General features: G+C 38.6%; 1 protein-coding gene across 1 annotated transcript in view; it reads right to left on the reverse strand.

Moving 5' to 3' along the window:
* The window catches only part of LOC100696302 (pleckstrin homology domain-containing family A member 7), a 130612-nt gene that overhangs the window by 46890 nt on the left and 68067 nt on the right, over positions 1-15655 (reverse strand). Inside the window, 1 exon segment of the mRNA XM_013264183.3 lies at positions 4172-4286. Within this exon segment, the coding sequence (XP_013119637.2) occupies positions 4172-4286 (115 nt within the window).

The following is a 15655-nucleotide window of genomic DNA, read 5'->3' on the forward strand; positions in this document are numbered from 1 at the left end:
CTCCAGCTGAGGTGGAGCACAGGCTGCAATTGGACAGATTTGAATTTGAATGTTAATTTTTTGACCTGTAAACACTGTCCAAAATAAGCATCTCTATATAAACCTGCAGTTCCTCTGTGTCCACATAAGCCACTGAATGTTTCCCATGCAGGTTTGTCATGGCCACAATTTGCTGGAGGATTTCATCCATCAGCAGCAGTGCATAGCTGGTGGCTCTGCTACGTCCCAGCAACCTCTGGCTGCTGGGACGTAGCAGAGCGTTGCAGACTTTGTTGGAGACCAAAATATGGAGATGGAGAAGTTCATCCTGTCACTGCTTCAACCATCTCCTTTCCACTCTCACCTTCAGATGAGTCAGAGCTGGTCTGAGGCCTCCTCCATGTCAGCCTCCAAGTCCTCTGAGGAGGATGAGGCACCATCTTGACACTCATAGTGCACGATCATTTCCAGAGCTCCCTGTGTGCTGTAGGTCTTGCCATCTCCAAAATGACTGCTCATACTTCTAACCATGGCTGCAGTGCAGCTGCATAAACTACTTAAGCAAGAACCAAAATGAAGTCCAATTTTGTTTTGATTTTTGCTACTGAGACATCTTTGAAACACACACACACACACACACACACACACACACACACACACACACACACACACTTCAGCAGCTGAGTTGAGTTACCTACTGAAAAGAGACACGTTGCAGAGAAGTTGCGAGCCATCGGCACAGACTGACTTAAACTGCCTGCAATCTGTTGCCAATCTCTCTGTGTTTATAAATTAGGTAGCAATTAAAACATAATGGAAATACAAATTTTACCTTTGAGTCACATATTAGCTTGACAAACACTATATAAGTTCAGCTTCAGAGGACATAACGCGTTTCCTGCATCTCAATGTAATCATCAGGTCTGTTAGCTGCATTTCCACCACAGTAAGATATAAAAATGTTTTTTTCTACTTTCAAGAATTTTCTTTATACCCAAATTAAAAATATACTCTTAAAATTGCACTAAGCTTCAATCTGGAAAATGCAGCTCTCTGTTCTAAGACCCTTCCACACAATGAGCGCTGTCATACGCCTATTCATCTAAAAATAAATCATCTTGACTTTTAGCTTCACATGGAATTTGAACAATGTCTCCCAGGTGATAGGCCTCTAAACTATCCTACATTAGTCAACCATTTTGGTCGAAGCAGATCTGTGACTGCCGAACTCTCCTGTCAAACCTAAAGACTGTGGAAGACTCTGAAGAGCCAAGCTCGCTCTCATATAACTGGATATACTGAATAGTTATTATGGGTGTTTTGGTCAGTACATCCTGAAGATTTCCTTTAGGTAATTTTTAGACAATGGTGAAATATAAACAGATTAAAGACTAATTAAATTATTTGCTGTCCTACAACTTTTTAAAAAAAATTAATAAACAATATTTGACTTAACACTGTAAATAAAACAATTAACCGGTGTAAAAGGTCAGAGGTAAGTAATTTACATCCATTTTACAACCAGGACCATCAGTGTTGCTAACACTACAGAGTCATGCCACCAATTTTTGTGGCTTTTTCCTTTTTTCTCGTTGTTTCCCACTTAATGCAGGAACTCAAATATGTGTTTAGTCTGTAACAGAACAGCTCTTTACTCTGCAGTGTTCTCTGTTCTATTATGTGTTGGTTTTAATGCTCAAAGAAGCACCTGAAGAGCAGAGTTACTTTCAAAAGTGAGGCAGCGAATTAATGAGGCATATAAAGGCAAAACAATTCATAAGAGGATACTGGGAGCCAACAGAAATATCTAAATGACACGGACTTTGATAAATCCCAAAGAAGCTAGTTGTGAACACAACATCACTAAATATGCAGCCAGTGAACACAAGCGCTTACAGGAGAACGGCGAGACACAGCTCATGGGGAAAACGGGACGTCTCACTGCTTCTCTGATGTTTTGTCAGAGGCGGAAGAGATGTGACTTACTCAAAATACGGATTCATTTTAAGATTGTGCGCGAAGCAAGGGGGGTAGGAATGACTCATCTTTCCTCTGAGAAAAAGATTCTTTTGTTAAGAGTTTTTCTTTTAAGAATAAGGCTCCTGTGCCATTTCCCGGCTGCTTAATGGCAGGGGTGATGAGCCAGAGCACCTGGGAGAGCTGCAGACCAGAAAAACACTGGGTGTGGGAATGGTGATGGGGCGTTGTGATGGATACTCTGTCATCTCTGTACCGTACACGATGACACATGTTCAATCTTGGTCCCGAGGCACCTGTTGATAGGGCAGGATGAGATTTCACGCCACCGTGGAGCTGAATACATGTGTGAGTATAAACCAAGTGTAAGATTTATACTGAAAAAAGTGGCATGGACATCTTTCTGGTGTACTAAACCAGATGACAAGGGATGCAGCCTGCATGAGATCTGCATTTGGAAGCTCAAATTGGAATTCATTAGCACTGTCTGTGCTGATTTGCTTCAAGTATTTTGTAATTTTGCCCGAGCCAAGGACGACCAAAAACAAGGTTAAACAGTCAAAAGAAAAGTGCTGTCTCCACTGCAAACATAATTCAGTTTTGGTTCATAGATACGATCACTGTGCAATAATACACTGTGCATTCTAGAAAGTAATCCTGAAGACCTGGAGTTTAAATGTTGCCAAAAACCCCAAAATAAGCTCCAATAGAAGAAAAAGGGGAAGAGGGGGGATATGAAAACAGACCAAATCTATTTTTCATTGATGTAGTATAGTGGTAATACAATATACTGGAAGGAATGTGGAATCAACTATATACCATAAATAACTTACAAAAGGAGTAATCCTAATCATAATGAAGCCTACTGTAATACTGAGTTCACTAAATCAAATGTCTGAATCTACACAGTCATTTTTTAGCAGAAAAAAAAAAAAAGGTTGTGAAGGCTGATATTACATCTCCATAGACTTCAATGTTTAAATACCCAAATTTACAGAAAAACAAAACACATTTGCATCTTTGCACCTTGCATCCTTTTGTCCTTTATAGTAACTGTGAGTTGGGTGAGTTCCTTTACGACTAATTAATTCGTATAGTACTGGGACTTATAGTGATGCAGGTGAACTGGACGTCTTAACCGTGGTTGTGTTGTTTGTGCTTTCTGGAGCATTTTGCTGCTGTTACTTATGTGTACTAAGAGCCCATCCAAGAAGTTTATGCTCCAGTTTTAGTAAGTGTAATTCTAGCATTCAGTTTCTATGTTACATAGAAACATACCTAATCTTAATCTTGCTAACCAGCAGACAACTTTGCACTTAATCATGGTGCAAACCTACAACCTCTACCTCCATTTCAAACTACACCTCAGGTCTATATCCCTGCATGGCCATAATAGAGTTTGATCAGCTGCAAAAAGCTTTTAATTTCCATTTTCTCATCGTCATCCATCATTCCGTTTTGCTGTGAGTCAGCTGAAAATTGCTGCTAATCAGGTCAGTCACTGGCCACAAATAATGTTTTTCCCCCACTAGCCCAGGCTGCTGTGATCATTCTCGGGGCTAGCCATGGATAACCAGCGCTCATCTCTTGACTGATTCTAAAGAATGGATTTCTCCTGTACCAGAGACTAAAAAGACATCTCTGTCTGTTTGTCATGCCTCACTGTGTTCAGTGGTTGTACCTGTGTTTGTTGGTATATTCAGATATTAGCATTGTTTTCTTGTTTAATGATCATTTTAAACCTTTGCACTGGTGAATTAATAGAGTGATTTTCTTCATTAACAAGCTGCAGAGAACATCGTAGGTTTACTACAGAGCTAACAGAGCTTTATTGATGGCTCACGTACTACTTGGCTTTTCAGTGCAGTGCATTTAACACAAAACTGATTGTGGATGTTAACCCAACTGAAGACTCCAGGACTGCCAATGCAACTCCTTTCACAAACTCTCACAAAACAGGACAAAGACATGAAGCCTCATAATTGCTAAAAATTTCACAAGGCAATCCTCTCTGTTGCTGCTTGAAAATATTCTAACTACCTCACAAAAATGCAGGAGCCAAAATTCAAAGACCAAAAAGCCTGGATGGTCACCCTTTAAAAGCATAAAATCGGTCTAGAACAAATCAAGAAAGGACATTGTTTGAAAGCGACAAATGTGGAACTAACACACAAACACACACATATACAGGTAAATACTGAAACTACAGACTAACCTTGGAGGCTGAAGTGTCCACAGTGGAAGAGGTGATGGCAGTGGATGCTTCACTGACGGTGGTACTGGAGAGCTGCTCACCCGCAGGTTTTGACATCATTCGAGTACCCTGCGGCCTGCACGCACACACACATACAGAAAACGTCACTATACATAACCGGGAGGACTCGAAGAAGCAGTGAAGTGTAACCACACCTCTGATGTAGCCGTTACATATTTCCCAAGTTGTTACTGCAGCGCTGAAATCTGTACATTGTGTCACATTTTTCTTATTATGGGCTGGCATATTAGGCAGACTGTTAGAGAGCAAATAAACATCGTGTTTATACTAAAAGTGTTGCTGGAGTTTCGTTCACCTAAACTCAGGATTCAGACTGCCCAAAGTGCCTGTTTTCCAGTTATTTTTTCGACTCTTAGATTTTGAGGGATATCATGAGTGTGAACACAGAAGCACCCCACACTTGTGGTTCAAACATTCTATTTGCAAGGAGCAGAGAGAAGATCTGGATAAAAAATATGGAGCATATGAATACATAATTGTTATTAATGTGTTTATATGGGACTCTAAATTAGGTTCACTTTGTGTTTCATGAGCACCTGCAGGGTTTTTGTTGATGAAAATAATTAAATCTGATGTCTTACGCTTTATGGCATCCTGCTATTCTTGACATTCCGATTTTCCCAATGTGTGATTTGAAGTCTATCAGAGCTGCTTCTGAAAGACTCAAGTATGCAAGTATGTAAAACACATAACGCGTTAAGGAGGCAAGGGTGGATTCTGTGAACTGGAAAAGTGTGCTTGGGGACAGTTTCAGGTTTTCATACAGGCCAGTGACAGATTGAGAGCATGCATGTGTGCGCGTGTGTGTAAAGAAAACACCAAACATCTGACGAAGGCAGCTCAATGACCTGAAGACAGACTGTCCTAAATTTTTCATTATTCTCACCGTACACACCTTGGAGGGAAATGAATAAAAAATCCTTCCACAGTGTGTGTGTGTTCACACAAGATCCATTTTCCTTTTCTACCTTCAGGTCAGCCAAGACCTATTTCCTTACATGACCTTTTCAGTAGAGAAAGCGGTTACCAAACTCGCAATGCAGACAGAACAGAAAAGTGTGGACAAAGCACTGGGTTGTGTAACTGTTTACTGAATGTAAATTAGCACCATTACGCCTTATTCCAAAAGGATGTCAGACACAGCAATCCCAAATTTGAGACTGAGGACTATTAAGTCACACAGTCAAACAAAAATAGCAAACTTTTTTTCATTGTTCTGATGTTTTATATCCAAGAACAATTTTTCAGTTCAGGATCTTTTTTTTTCTTCTTCTTCTTTTTTTTTTTAACTGTTTTAACATTTTCAGATATTTGTGGATGACACAATATTAATCTAATGACATAAAGCTTTTTCTATTTATAAAATATGCAAGGGAAGTTAGAGCAAATTTTCATTCACTAACCACTGTTAAATGTCCACCTGAACAGCCTCTCTGACATGTTGCAGTCACCATTTCAAGGTCTATTTCTGCTGGAATTTGAATTATTAATACATCTTGAGTATTTTATAGTTTTTCAGTTCTTTTTTTCATAAACACATATTAAAAAGCATGTTTTTTTACACTGACTACCATGTAATTTAAGATTCTTTATGACATCATTATGAAAGCTGGCAATAAAGATATAGGTTTTCCAGCCTACTGAATACCATGTAGCTTTTATTCAAGCTGTTATTATGACTTATTAATTATCTGTCAAACGCAACGGTTCAAGAAGGAAGTAATGTGGAGCATGGCATCTCAACAGACTGTAACACGATAGCTAACGGGACAGGGCCAAGAACTGGATAATCCTTTGAGTCTCATTCACAGCTGCCAAAGTACACACAACAAAGTACTCAGGGTTTGGTAAAGTCTTTTTCACATTACAGCACTTTGGTTTAAGGAAGCACACTCTACCTTGAAGAACAGGAAAAGAAAACATGGCAATCTACAGACTTTGAAAAACTCTGCAAAAATGGTTCAGAAACCGCTGTGAGTTCAGGTTTTCAAACCTTATTTCACAAGCTTCTGCTTCTAAGAGCTGTAAATTGATCTATTCACACAGCTCACAGTGATATCCACCCGACTCCATCGCAAACAGATGTAATAACCTGCAATAATAGCATTTTAACGCGTCTCTTTGTCGGCAGACTTTTTTTGTGCTACTTTTTTCTTTTATTTCACCTAAACCTTCAGGAAGAGCCAGAGCAGGAATTACTGGAGTCGTGTTCTTATTTGTTTTTTAGATAAGCAGCCTGATGTATATGTTTTATTTATTTATATAATTAATTATTTAATTGTTTGTTTGTTTGTTCTGTGTGTTTTTTGGCCATCTCATATCACTTGTACTTTTTTTTTTTACTATTTTAAAAGCAACCTTGGGCACTTTAAAATGACTGAATCTAAGAATGCTTTGGCAGTTTTAGACCTACCACCTTCACTGTGTTCCTGTTAGAAGCCTGAGGCACTGATGAATTAGAAATGTTGTGAGTGCCTATCATCCACATTTGTTTATATGAGCATCAAACATGTTATCAGGCTAAATGTCCATCAAATAGGAGTTGTGACTGCTTCTGATATTTGGATGTTCCTGATTTTAAAGTGATTTATGAGGACCAGTGATTGTTCCACAGTGCTAATTATGTGCCTGCCTGTAGAAAGATTCCTTCTCTTCCCTCACATTTTTTGGGGGAAGCCAAACGGTGCTCAATACACCATCCTAAAATCATTTTTACAGTAGTCAAGCTTTCACTAGTATAGAGTTTCTTCTTTTGTAGATTTACATGTTTTGTGTGTTTTCTTCATATAATGCATAACTGTGTTCAAGAGTCACTGCAGTCCCCTTAAAGATTTATCCTCTAAATGATCCTCTACAGACCCTTTTTACTACCTACAGACTTTTTGCTGTCCTCAATCCCAGCTACGATTTTCCATATTCCACATGTAACCTTGTAAGCTACCAACATTTGTGTGTGTATACTTTTAAAACCAGAGTACACACAAACAACTGAGGAAACAAAATGAGCCTCCCTGCATGTGGTCTTCACTGAGTATCTATTTGCATGATGGCACAATCGCTATTGCTGCTGTCTTTTTGTGGCGAGACAGATGAGACTTTCTGTGCTGTATTTTTATATTCAGTGGAATAACACCAGGCACAGTAAGTGTCTGTATCTGTCTGATTAGTTTCAAAAGAGAGAACAATGGTAATATAATACATTCTTTCATCCAAGAAAATTACTAAGTGTTACATTTCTTTCTGACTCCATCTTTCTCAAATAAATCCATAGTTTTATTCCTCTAAGCACATTTTCGTGTCTTGGAAGCGTCCCTCTTGGTAAAAGACTTATTGAAGGGAAAAAAATGCTTTGATTATGTCTGATTTGAAAATATTTCCAGAATGAGACGAATATTGGTTTTGATACTACGTTATTTTTGTTGTTTATCTGAAGTATATTTTATCTGTTGTGCTCATCTTCTCTGTATTTCTCTTTTCTTTTTTCCCAATAAAAACACTGATCTCGCTCCCAGCTCTGCTCTCCACATTACAGGCTGAGCTGTACCACACCAACCCTGCCAACAGTTTCTGAACATCACTAAATTTCTTTCCCACATATGCATAATGTAAATCATTTCAATGTTGTGTGGGTGGGTTCAGAGAGCTCGGTTTTTATTCTCCTGTCAAGAGAATTTCATGGAAACTTTTTAAAGGTCACGAACCCTAAAATAAAAATGAATTGCATTTTCATCTGAATTCAAGTTAAAAAAAAAAAAAAAAAAAAAAGTATTCAGTGGAGTAATTGTAAGCAGAACTGAAGTTATAAAACATCTGGGGAAGTCACTGTTCTTTAATTAAAAGCTAATACTGGGCAGAATTTAAAAGCTCCCGTGATAAAAGCATGAACTGATTTTTGTGCAGTAAAATTAAACCATCAAATTTGCGTCTAAACAGGAGTTTTCTTGTTTATTTATACTTGCAGGCTCACAACGTGTGTGTGTGTGTGTGTGGCTGTGTGTATTTTGAAATCACACATAATACTTCAGAGTGATATTGTCAAATTTTGTCAGATTTAATTCTGTTTTTCTGAAACAGAAGGAAGATCAGCGGAGGGTTGGAAAACACGCAAAGCCAGATGGTAAGATGAAATAAAAGACCAGACTAATTAGAGCACAACTTTATTTCCTTTCTGTGTCATAAAGAACAGATTTTAGCATCTGTGACCTGTACTACTCTGAAGATAGAAAAAAACAAAGATCAGAAATGAGCACCTGAAACTCAGAAGTACAATCACTCTGGCTTTTCTGTCTTATTACACATGTAACACGGCTCATAGAGGTGCAGTGCAATACATTCTATTCTATTTTATTGTACTCTATTGTATGATCATTTCTGTTTAACTGATTGGTTCAGGCAACCAAAATAATCTAGCTGAAATGATTAAGGAAAAAAGAGAGAAGAGGAAAAAGTTTGAGTAAACAAGATGAAAAGCCACACTGTCGTAGTGTGCTGTGCAGTACAATACTGATATTGTATAGTATCAATGTTCCATGGAGCAGTTTTACCATGAACTATTAATTTGTGGTAATGATTTCATATTTTTAGGCTGCTTCCCATGAGTGTTTTGTGTTCACTCACCCTTTTCACTTACTATGTGCTTACACATCACTCTGTGTTTAATTATTAGATATTAATCTCAGTTGCTCTTCCACAGTGTGTCTTTTGTCCTGTTTTCCTTCCATCACCCCAGCCTGTCGCAGCATATGGCTGCCCCTCCCTGAGCCTGGTTCCCCTGCAGGTTTCTTCCTGTTAAAAGGGAGTTTTTCCTTCCCACTATTGCCAAATCCTTGCTCATACGCGGTGGCTTGATTGTTTGAGTTCTCTCTTTATTATTGTTGAGTCTCTACCTTACAATATGAAGCGCCTTGAAGCACCTGTTGTTGTGATTTGGCACTATATCAATGAAACTGAATTGAAAGAAAATGAATATTTTGCTTTGATATCTGACTTTTTAAATGTGACTTTATTCTATGACACGAGATTAATATCTGTCACTGGACATTTATGTTCATGTAGAATAATACATGTTTCTTCGTGTTCTTCATTTCTGGCACAACACTTGTACCACAGGGTAAAGACTTCAAGGTTATGTTAGATTACTAAACATCCCCACTTGATTATTGAAATAAGTCTTCAGTTGTCACAATAGTATATGTTCACTGCATGATTATCAAGGACATAAAATCGCATTACAACAATGATGTTATTAGCATATCAACAATCACTTAGATTCATTCATAATTTTATTTACTGGAGGATCAAAAGGTTTGGTATCGTGATAATGTGGTAAATCAAATACCCAAATGTTAGTTTTAGGTCACTATTTTTACTGCATTTTTATGAAGTTAAGCTAAAGCACTTGAACACTATATATTTCTCTGTAATGAAAGTTGCATAACTATAATCATTACAATTTTACTGTAATGTGGCTATTAGAGATGGCTATGAGGAACAATAAGTGCCTTAGCTTACTACTGTTACCTGCTTACACAGCCTAGTGCTGAAACAGTCTTCTGATACATCAAAATCTGCTAAGTGTTATAGGGCTTCAGCACTCAGTCTGCAATGATGTGAGATGATGACTATGATCTGTCTCCATGGACCTCCAACTTCTGCAGAGAATAAAAGTCAACCTCGGCATCAAATTTACTTAACTTTAATGTTGAGGCTCATCTCTAGCGATAAGTGCCAAATCTCCGGCAATGACCCGAGACCAAGCATCAGTTTTAGAAGGTAGTGCATCAGGTCAAGAGTACAACTAGAGGATCAGGTTTTTTAGACTGCACAACATGGAGGAAATGTGATTTGTGAAGAACGCATCACTGAAGTATTCGAGCTCTGATTCATGACTGATGAGTGCAGGAAGAAAAACTGCAAGTCAAATATACAGCATTGCTTTTGCTTCATATTCCTGTTACCTGATCTCAAAGTACTTGTTGCCTTTTTAAAATGTAAAAGGCACTCCAGTGATTTCACACTTGAAGTTAGTTTGCTCATCACAAGGGGTTTGAAGAGGTCATAATAAAAAGTGCTAATGGGTTCTCTTTTGTTTGCATACCATATTCTCAAACTGGAACCATACTGGAGACAAAGGAGACAGCGCACTGATTCGGTTTCAAATTTGACAAATTTCCATGTCCTGTAATTCTACAAATTGATTGTAACGGAAGACTAAATCTCAAGAGAATTTCTGACAAATAAGTTTGACAACCAAAATGATGCGGTGAAGGGATGCAACCTAATGGGGTGATACCTTCAGAGAAATCAACTCATCTACACAAGACGATTCTTTGAAGTGACTTCAAAAGCTGAAGGTTTAGAAACAAAGGATAAACTTCATAATCACAGCTCATAATTAAAATAATAAAAAACAAACATGGAAATAAGGGACTAGCTATCACTAATGACGACTTAAAGGCAAACAGAGAAAGGACAATGTTTTGTCTTCTGTGAAATCTTTCAGTGGAAGGAAATATGACATTTTCCCTATGGTCTTGGTGGAAATATACATGGAATTCTTTCTCTCTGATGCGAACAAATTACTGTACAGAAGAAAAGGCAGACTCACTGGTCTGAACTTCGCTAGTGGATGGTGGGATCCCATGTTGCCTTCAGAACTCCCTTACTTCCTTATGGCATTGAGTCAACATGATGCTGGAAATGCACCCCCAGAGATCCATATTAACATGATAGCATCACCCTGTTGCCAGTTTCACCACATTCCACAGGTGTTCTATTGGCTTAAGCTCTGGTAACTGTGCAGGCCAGTATAATAAACTCATTTTCATGTTCAACAAACCAGTTTAAGATGATTTGAGCTTTGTGACATGGCCCATTATAATAATGGAAGCAGCCATCAGAAGATAATGTGGTCTTAAAGGGATGGACATGGTCACCAACAGTTTTGAAGTAGGCTGCGATGGTTCACCAATACTCAGCTGGTACGCAAAGGGCCCCAAAGTGTGCCAAGAAAATATCCCCGAAACAATCACATCACGAGGAGCAGCCTGAACAGTTTATAAAAGGTAGGATGGATCCATGCTTTCATGTAGTTTACACCAGTTTCTCACCTTACCATGTGAAAGCTGCAACACAAATCGAGACTCAGATACACAACAATTCTCCAGTCTTTAATTGTGCAGTTTTGGTGAGTCCATGGAAACTGTAGCATCAGTTTTATGTTCTTAGCTGACAGGTTGTGGTCTTCTGCATAGCTTGGTTGTCTTCTTAGCAGATTGAAGCAGCCTGGCCATTGTTCTCTCACCTCTGGCATCAGGGGCACCTTCTTTCCCCCACTTCTGAAGCTAGGTTGAACATCAGCAGGTTGCCATTACATTGTCACCATACTGAAATGCAGTGAGCTGCTGCCATGTAATTGCCCGAATAGATATCCACATTAACGAGCAGTTGAACAGATTTACCCATTAAAAGTGAGCATTAAAGAGCAAAACTGTATGGTCAAAGCATGACAGCACAGGAATCACAACCTTAGAAATAGCACATACTAATCTCACTATGCAATACAGGCCATGAGTTGACATTGAAACTAAAATATGTGTTGGAGAGCCTTTATTGTCTGCCGAGAGAAGCGCCTTCCCTCCACTTGTTGAGAGGAAAATAGAGAGGTCACAATGGAGATTTAATCACACAGGAAAAGTAATTGTCATAAAGACTGACATTTGACCATATGACTTTTTTATATTTTAATTGTACCACTCTCAAGAAAACAGGAAAAAAGTCACTTTTTACTGCAAGATACTGCAAACTCCCACATTCACGCATAAGATACAAAAAGCAGGAAATGAAATATGGGGAAAATGAAAAGCAATGGCATCCCACACAGAGACGGCTGACATTTAAACAATCATACATTCATGCTTCAGTTTGCATCCTGAAGACCAAGGCAGTCAGAAATACTTCAATCAATTACCCAATTAAACTCAGTCACTGTCTTTCTCTGGTTTGTTTTTTGTATGTCCACACTGTTAGACCAAACGATCCCTATAAAATAAAATAAACAAAACAAAACAAAAAAAACCCACATCTGGATAAACAGTAAGGACTAAAAACTTTCTTCTAACGATGCTGGAAAGGACAGCCCGTTTCTCCACTGCGCATTCATTTTTTACTTTGAATTTTGTTTCCTTGGCACTTCTGTCTTAAAAAAATCATCCAATGTGATGTCCTTTTTTGATGTTCATGGCACTAAATTGCCTTACACTACACACTCCTTTTTTTCTCATATTATTAAATACTGGCTTGAAATGGAAAATCTGGTTTGAGGTTCAAAGTTTGCTGTACTTACTCAAGGAAAAGCTAACACTTAACACTAGGTAATATATATTTTCCACCATAAAATGGGGATAAAATATGGAGGTGGAGTCACAAAAGGCTTCATTCAGTTAAACATCATGACCGTGAATAGAGGGATACTATCTTGAGCTCGATAAGTGGCTCCCTAACACTGTGTTGTCAGGCAACTAATAATTATGTACCCTAAAAAGTCCTTAAAAAAAGTTCTGCTAAAGAGAACCTAAGTGCATTTCCACAGTTGCCAAACTCTGGAAATTATGAGAGCATGACAAATCCAAAGCCCCTGACTGACAGCAAAGAGAAAAACAAAATCTGGGATGGAAGAAATGAACCGTTTTCCTGTGTGGAGCGAACTGCAATTAAACACCAGTGCAACCTACCATGTAAAGAAAAGGGAAAAAAACCTTCTGAACACAGTATCGTGAAAGCTGTCTTACACCATAGCTTCAACTGGCCTCAGTCAGATAGTGTCATCTGTCAGGGAGAAGCTTCCTGGTGCTAACATGGTTGAAAGTGAGCTAAAGTGGCACTTGGGAACCAAAAGAAAAAGAAAAAAAAAAATGTGCTGGACCTTAACTGTAGTCAGCAAGACGATTTGTGGTTTGTGTGAAGATGTATAATAACGTGACGAAAGCAAGGTATAGGATGAGGCACTGTTACAAAAAATCCATAAAACAACAGGGCTCATTCTTATGATATATAACAATCAGAGGAACTGACAACGTGTCAGATAACATGAAGGCTATTTTGAAACTCTGTGTGACCACTTGGTGCGTCTAAGGTTCAAAATGTTCAAAACCTACTGGTTTAGAGATGCAAAGCATTCACTATGCTCAAAGATGAAATTAATATTCTCGTCACAATTTCTAAAACAAATTAAAAGAGCATCTTTTTTCTGAAAGAACGTCAATTTATTGTGTCATTTTAGGAAACCTTGAATCGTCTATAAGGTTTTCACAAAAGCAATCAGCTTAATTAATCAAGCTTAAATGTACCGATTATGTTTTGAATACTGATGCGGGTCTGAGATTTGCCCAACAACACATTTCATCTACAATGCCCCCCCCCGCCCGCCTCCCTGCTCCCTTCCGCTTCAGCTCCACAAAGCTGCTATGGCAACACTCAACCAAAACGTTGCTGTGCCCTCAGCGAAGCACCATGTGAGCACTCATCACATTACTGGCATAGCTTCACTTTAATCACCAAATCCAAGATCAATACACAGAGGATGGGTCAAAGACACAAAAATATGTGTCTAAGTAGAGCGAGAACAGGAAACATTCACTGAGAGGGACAGAGGGAAATTACATGGCATGGAGAAAGGTTTTAGAAAAGCAAGTGTGACAATGAGAAAGACATGCCAAGAGACAGCAGGAGTTCTTTTTTATCTCCAATTGTAGAGGGAATTTTTTTCATCTGGCATACATGCTCTATTTTAGTAAAAACAAGCTTGTTTTTTCAGCATCTGCTTGATAATTACATTTAAATGTTTGGTTCCCTATATTTAAACAAATCAAGAGCGTTCAAAATTTCATAACATTCACGCAGAAGAAAACAACAACACTATCGTGCATATATTAAGAAATATAAAAATTCATGTGAAAATATTTTTTGGACCAAAACTGGTCTTACAACTGATGCTTGTGCATGACAAACAGGAGTTAGGAGATTTATTTTATGCCATGCAACAAGCTGTGCAAGTCTTGGGATTAACCATGCATCCCAGAATAATACAAAACAAAGTTAGGAAAGCTGAAACTGACAGTTCTTCAGTCTATCTGCAAACAGCTTGAATGTCCCGCTAGCTTCCGAGATACAAATTTCAGTGTATTCCAAAACCTTACACCCAGTGACAAGAAGACAGACAGATAGATGTGGTGCAAATAGACTTAGACACACTTCAGATACTGAGACCTAGACAGCAGCAGCCATGGGAAGTTATTTTGTCTCTCCTGCTGCCAAAATAAGAGCTGATAAGGTACTCCTAGAACCTGTAAAGTCCTGACACTTTAGCCCCTTTAATCCACGATAACCCCTGGTGAGCAGGCCCGCTGACGCCAGCCTCTGTACACACACACACGCACCACACCCTGCTGCTAATATCACTCTCAGATGGAGCTTTGACTCTGCTTTGATGGTCTCTGAGCTGATGCCGCCATCACAGATCATGTTGACATCAAACCAAAAAAAGAAGCCTGGCTGGTGCGGGTGGAGCTGCAGCTGATGATGACAGATATACACAGTAATATGAGCTCCAGTGTATTCCACAGGCAGTGTGCTAGCTTGAGGCAGCGACATGGTGGCAGTAACCTAAAGGTTACCTCTGCTCCATCTGAGTGCCTCACTTATTAATGGTAAAAAATATTAATGCGTGTGCGTGTGTGTGTGTGTGTGTGTGTGTGTGTGTGTGTGTGTGTGTGTGTGTGTGTGCTTTGCAAATATGTCCTACAACAGCACTGCAAATATTCTGAAAGGCACAAAGGGAAATGGCTCAAATTGGTTTTCTTGTATGAGTGGTGGAATGGCACCACTGAGTTAACAATAGAACTGGGGAGATTACCAAAATATATCTATATATACACACAATATCATTTCATATGAGAGTTAAGAAATGATCATGTTTGTGATACTGAACATGCTTAATAGCAGATTGGCCAGTATTCAGTCACTACTGATATCTTGGATACTTTTCATTTATATATACAGATAGTATTTTTTTTATTTGCGTTCAAAAATTTATTTCAGTGCAAAGCTGTGGTTTGGATCTTAAAAAACTGCTGATATCTTAATATTAAACTCAATACATCAGTATTTCTCTTAATCGTATCAATATACGTATGAAGCGTGTTCAAAAATGAACCTTTAAAAAGCCCTAACTGTCAAGTACGAAGCTAATTAGGGGTGCCAAAAGACACTAATGCTACAGATTCTAATTGACTAAAAAGCACTATTGGATCAGATACTCCTTTGCAACACTATCAACACAAACAATTGACTTCACAAAGCACTGCTGCAGACAAGCAAGCACACCGACCCTCTCCTCACTAACGTATGTGATATTCAGAACACAAC

This window comes from Oreochromis niloticus, linkage group LG7, assembly GCF_001858045.2.
Source record: "Oreochromis niloticus isolate F11D_XX linkage group LG7, O_niloticus_UMD_NMBU, whole genome shotgun sequence".
Taxonomy (NCBI): Eukaryota; Metazoa; Chordata; class Actinopteri; order Cichliformes; family Cichlidae; genus Oreochromis; species Oreochromis niloticus.